This window comes from Callospermophilus lateralis, chromosome 1 (genome assembly GCF_048772815.1).
Source record: "Callospermophilus lateralis isolate mCalLat2 chromosome 1, mCalLat2.hap1, whole genome shotgun sequence".
Lineage (NCBI taxonomy): Eukaryota > Metazoa > Chordata > Mammalia > Rodentia > Sciuridae > Callospermophilus > Callospermophilus lateralis.
In genome coordinates this window covers 14,336,071-14,342,070 of record NC_135305.1, presented here as the reverse complement: position 1 = coordinate 14,342,070, position 6,000 = coordinate 14,336,071, and the positions used below count along the sequence as shown (strand labels likewise).

Sequence of the window (6,000 nt, the reverse complement as noted above, 5' to 3'; positions counted from 1 at the left end):
TGTTACTAGCACAAGGGCACGCTTCCGCAGGGAGTTCCCTGTCCAGTTCTTGGCATCCCAAGCAAAGAATGGAGTAAATCTGAAAGAAAACACTCTGAGAGAGCAGAGTGGGATGAGCTGCAGAGTAGCTCAAGGCCAGGTCCACATAGAACAGCTCACTACTATTGGACTGTGTTAGTACTCCCCCTTCTCGTCTGAGTGGATGTGGGGTTGATTGGCACATTGAATGACAGCTGAATTTAACACAATTTCTTCTCTATTACACAAGATTAACCCCCCTCCCAAGCACAGAGGGGGAGCAAACCACAGTGTTAATGATAAGTTAAATGTCAACTAGCTACAAGTTAACTTAGGTCAGTCCCTTGGGCTACTGCACATGCACAAGATAGGGGACTTTTCCTTCATGGTCTGAAATTCCCCTTGTGGTCTTCTAGCTTCCTCCCTTTACCTCCAGATGACTCAGTTTCCCTTGTCAGGAAGGAGCTTGGTAGATTATCGGATGGGGGTTGAGGGCCTTGGGGGGGGGAGCCGAGAGTCCTAAGGGGCAGTCCCTTCCCTGTGCCCTATCTCCTAACAGGAGGATCCACCATCTTCTGAGCCCCAAAGACCAAGATCATCCCCAAATGGTATAAGGCTGGCCACAAATAATTGCACTTCAAAGGAGATCTCGATTAACATCATTCACAGGATTTTCAGGATTTCACCAAGGACAAAAACTGGAATGTTAGTGATGTTTGAAAAGAGGAAAGCAATGTCCCTCTAGATCCCTTTTCCATGCAAAGACTGAAACACAAGCCTGCTGAGATCCATGGGTGAATGCACAAGGCACATCCTTGGAAGCAGGCCTAAGGTACAGGCCAGAGGGAAGTTAAAAAGCAAGACCAAGAAAGGGTGAACTGACCACTGAGGGAGGAAAGTCAGTGACAAATGAGCAGGTATTCCTGCTCTGAGTAGGCACTGCCTGGCCTGCCTGCTGAAGGTCTCAGAAGCTGGTTCTAAGGATGCAGGGAGAGTCGGGAACCAGAAGACTGAGGCTGTAATGCTGACTGGGTGGAATTTCCCAAGTGACCTTGTAGGTGTCATTTCACCCCTCTTCTTCTTTCCTGTTATGGTATGCAGGTTCCCTCTTACCTTAAAAATGCTCTGTGCTTTAGGGAGGAAAACAACTTGAGAAATTTACGATGGCCTCATGTGTTCCGAGTGTGCGCTGTGGTTCATTATTTTCAGGGCCAGGGCAGGGGGAGGAAGAATTGGTAACAGGAGGTAGAAAGGAAGGTGAGAAGACACTGTGGCCAAAGTCACTTGGCTTTGCAGTGCCATCCTAGGGAACCTCGAGGGTGAGGACTGGCACAGGGCACGTGTCTGGCACCCAAGAACCCAGCAGCATCCTCAGGCTCTGCTGTCCCTTCAGTAAATCCCATTGCAGAATTCCGGGGCGAAAAGCAAGGCACGCCCCTCCCCCACTAGATGGCACTGAAACGCCTTGTTCGCGATTTTTAAAATGCAGGGAGCAGGGTGAAAAAAAAAAAAAGACAAAAAGAATATGGTGGAGGTGTGCTCTTTTTGGCTTGCAATCCCCGTTGTGCAAAGCAGGCTGCCTGGCACTCTCTTTCCCCCAGGACAGCTCTTTACTCGGCAGTGCGGGACCTTGGCTTTGGAGTGTGAAAAAGAATGGTGAGCGTTAAGAGTGAAAACCCCAGTATCTGGAGCTGGGAGGGAGGCTCCCAGCCTTTGCGGCTCGGTCTCACGTGAGCGAAGAAGGGGGCGGGGGTTGGGATGAAACGGGCTTGCCTGGGGGCCACCCGATCAAGGTCTGGGGTCCAGCATTACCTCCCAGTGCCCCTGCAGAACCCAGACCCAGCCGTCACTCTCAGAAAATGACACACCCTGCAACGAGATTGCCTTTAACCCTGCCTCCCCTCAAAGCACAAGCCCCCCAACATTTTCAAAATATTTACTAACCTCCCCTCTTATTAAAATTCTTTTTCTGGTTTTGAAAGTACAGATCAAATTTCTTCTTTCTTTTCCTGCGAGGAGGGAGGGCAGGTGTAGGTGTGTGTGTGTTGGGGTTCAGGGCGCTAGCTTGGGGCTGGACTGGGGCTGGGCGGGGAACCCGGCGGTCACTCTTTGCTCAGCTCTGGGTGGAAACGCCTGTAGCTAAGCAAGGTAGTGCCTGTGGCTTCCCACGAGAAGACCATGATCAAAGGCAAACCAGCTATTGAAACCTGGACGCAGGAGCTTGCCCATCTCCTATAAAAGCCGATTCTGCAATAGGCAGTCTTTTCTTCAAAGAACTGTATTGGATTTGAAGGAATTTTCCATGGTTCAAAAGAGCATCCCTAAATTTATAATATACATGTAAACATGCTACATGCCACACATATGTATATGTGCATACATATGGAAGTGGTGGGCACATACCTACCTAGACACCATTGACTTGCCTGGTCAAAGAATAAGGCTTAGACATTTCGTGCCCGGGAAATGGTGCAGTTTATCTTTAAGAAGGCTAGAAAAATAAGAGATGAGGCTCACGTTGCACGGATGACATCACTAGCTTTTGGCTGCGCGCTCCGTGTTCTCGTCTGTGGGTTTTAGCCAAGGCTGCAGCGCCCGGCGCCCGAGCAAGCGAGCGCGGCAGCGGCTTCCTCCGGCGCCCACACCCGGGCGATGCTATTTCTCAAGCCCCCGGGGCGCAGTCAGGGATCCGAGCCTGGGAGGCCTTGGAGCCGCAGCCGCTAGAGCAGGAAGCTGGGAGGGGAAGACCAGCGACCCAGCCTCCCTCCCCCACCCCCCGCCCCATTCACCTCCGCGACCATCGTGCGTCTGGAGCCTGATTGCTGGACGCCGAGGCTTGGACTGGATTCTGTGCACGCTTGCGAGTGAGCCGGCCTGTCGGCGTCTGAGTGGGCTGCGAAGAAAATGGTGCAATCTGAGAGCGGCTGACCCTAGTTGGACAGAGCAGACGCGGTGCTAGAGTACCAGGACTCAGGTGGCAGAAGGGGGCGGGTTGTTTTGAGGAGCCGAGACCAGGTTTTCCTCCGTGCCTGCAGCAATTTCTGTGCACCTGGGCAGTTCGCTCTCGGGGATGCGGGAGGCCAGATGAAGTGAGGCGGAGGAGGGTCTGGAAGCATTTGGTGGACACTCCAAGGAGAAAACCTCGCTGGAGAGAGCAGCAAGACGCCCCGGGGGCTAGCTGAGGGGCTGACAGCGCGCAGCGACTGCGCGACCCTGTCCATGGTGTTGAAGGCGCTGTGCGCGGAGCTCCGAGCGCCCGGCGCTGCTCGTCCAGCGCTGAGCGCCCTCCTCTGCGCAGCCCGCCCCCCGCTCCAGTCAGCTACCGCCCAGTCTCCGCAAACCCCAGGCCAGGACTCGTCCCGTAACGCCGCTCGGGTGTCCACGGCGTCCGCTGGAGGGGACGCCTGAATGGCGAGGCCAGAGGCAGGCAACACAGGAGCTCGCGGGGAAAGGTGGGCAGAGACCGTGCGTCCGTGGGAAGCCCGCTTCTGAGAGCCCCGCGTGGGCCAGAAGGAACAAGGGACCTGCTGGTGACCAGGGAACGGATTTTTTTTTTTTTTTTTTTTTTTTTTTAAAGACCCGACCCAGAGTGGAAGAACATTTCTGGGTGCGAATCCCAGGTCTTTGCTTACGGACCGGAAAGGGGGAGAGTCCCTGAGAGAGAGAGACCCGGGCGAGACTCAGGACAGTTGTCCTTGGCATCTGGAGGTTTCCTTCGCCTGGCGGCCACATCGGGGGTGTTTCAATTCATCCTGTCGACTAGTGGCTCCTCTTGACAGCACCCACCCTCATCTTCCCCAGAAATCAGGAGAGTCGGTCCGGTCTCTACGTTGCACAAAGAAATCCCAGCAAGCTCCACCGCAGTTGCGGACACTTGGCATTTAGTTTCCCGGCCGAGGGCAGTGGCGCCCGAAACTCGGCTGAGCGCCGAGGCAGCCGCCTTGGAGCAGTAGCTTTCTGCGCTGCGGGGAGGGGGCGGGAAGCGGCTGTGTGGAGTTCGCCGCCGCTGGAGGCTGCACCTGCCCCGGAGGATGCCCAGCAGCCCGCAGGAGTCTCGCCGGATCAGAACTTTTTAGGCTGCCCGCCCCCATCCCCACAGTCCCCGGGCCGTGCACCGGTAGGCAGGGGCCGAGGGGGCGCCGCGGCGCGAGTCCCCCTCTTGTCCCCATCCCCCAGCTCGGCCGCCCGCCGCTTTGTTCCGGGCGCGCGGAGGGAAGGCGAGGCTGCGGCGGATCATGCCCATGGTGTAGCCGCGAAGCGGAGGCATGGCTGCCGGAAGGTTACTGCTCTACACGGGCCTCTCGCTAGCGCTCTGCGCCCTGGGCATGCTGGCTGTGGCCATCTGCTCCGACCACTGGTACGAGACCGACGCTAGGAAGCACAGGGACAGGTGCAAGGCCTTCAATACTCGCCGGGTTGACCCTGGCTTTATTTACAACAACAACAACAACTTGCCGCTGCGGGCCAGCCGCTCCCGCCTGGACCGCTGGGAGGGCAAACTCCTCCGGGCCCGGAATCGCCGGCAGCTCTTCGCCATGAGCCCCGCGGATGAGTGCAGCCGACAGTACAACTCCACCAACATGGGCCTCTGGAGGAAGTGCCACCGGCAGGGCTTCGACCCGGAGATCGCTGCCCTCATTCGGAAAGGTAAGCGGGAGGCGCGAGGCGTGGCGCTGCAGAGAGCCTGGCGCCTCTGGGTAGGCCCTGCAGCCCCTGGCCTCTGCTCCCGGCCACCAGCTGTCCATTTACCCAGGCCTGTCTGCACTTCCGAGTGCCCGAACTTACCTTCCCATGGATGGTAATGGAAAGCGGTGGAGGCTTCTTGTCTTGCTCTTGTGTGTCCAGATTCGCGTGAAATCTCATGGTCCAGGGCTGTTATCCAGGATAACGCTTCATTAGCCTCCGAGAGGGAAGGGAATCTATATCGTTGTTCTTTGAAGAAGCCCTTCTTCTAAGACTGATATGTCCGTGTAATAGACTCGGATTCTTCATCTTTTAGATGTCGAACTGATCCAAACAAGGAAAACAGAGGGAAAAATCATTGGTCATATAAACATCAATACATCACCAACCTTTGTGTATAGCATTTCAAAACCTGTTGGCCGGGTAGTAGCATGTCACAATTTAAAAAAATTCTCCTTTGAAAAAGTGGTTGGCAAAAAAGTGAGTACGTGCAATAAATATCAGCAGGGTTTAATAAGCACAACACAAGTAATACCAAAGTTGGAATTTCAGAGAAAAAAATGTGGTTTTCAGAGGACTTACATGAAAAATATATAAAATACACCAAAACAGAAAACAAGTTGCATTTGCTAATGATAACATTTTATTCAACACATTAACATGATAACATAAATGAAAAATTCTCCTTATTTGATGCAACTTGTAAATCTCGTATGATTTATATGTCGAGAACCATCCTGTACCATCACCCCACTGAAATATTCTTTGGATGTGATGTGTGTTAATATTGATCTGAAGAAATATCAGGGCTGCAGCCTGAGAAGATATGCAGATTTTGTGAGTCATGCCCCCTCCTCAATATTTCATTGACTTCAACTACTAATATTGATATTAAGGTGACAATGATGCTATTATTTGCAAGATGCTTTGAGCCCAGGATATAAAGCAGTTCTTAATGTATCCTATCATAATGCTGTTGGGGTTACTGATGTTTTAAAATAGCATTTGTAAGAACCAATGTTCTTTGATTTACAAAAGTGTTGAAACATTAGAAAAAATTAAATTAAAAAGCCAAGTGTTTGAGAAAGACAGGCAGTGGGTACAGTCTAGGAGACCAGTTCACATTTAAGAGGTGAGGTGGGTTCAGAGAGAGAATCCATCTTGGTGTTTGCTTTGTAGCTTCTTTAGAATGACTAGGGATTTCAGCTGATTTAGTTACGGGTGTGTTCATACTACAGATATCCTATCTGCTTCATGACCAGGTTCTTATTAGAGCCAGGTGACCCATTTGGAGCTCTA

The 6,000-nt window shown here is 52.8% G+C and overlaps 1 protein-coding gene across 1 annotated transcript in view; it reads left to right on the top strand.

Moving 5' to 3' along the window:
* Window positions 1-4,121: 4,121 nt before the first annotated feature.
* Window positions 4,122-6,000, top strand: part of Tmem178b (transmembrane protein 178B) — a 351,038-nt gene continuing 349,159 nt past the window's right edge. Inside the window, exon 1 of the mRNA XM_076832497.2 lies at window positions 4,122-4,665. Within this exon, the coding sequence (XP_076688612.1) occupies window positions 4,284-4,665 (382 nt within the window). The 5' untranslated portion in view covers window positions 4,122-4,283. The remainder of the gene's footprint in view (window positions 4,666-6,000) is intronic.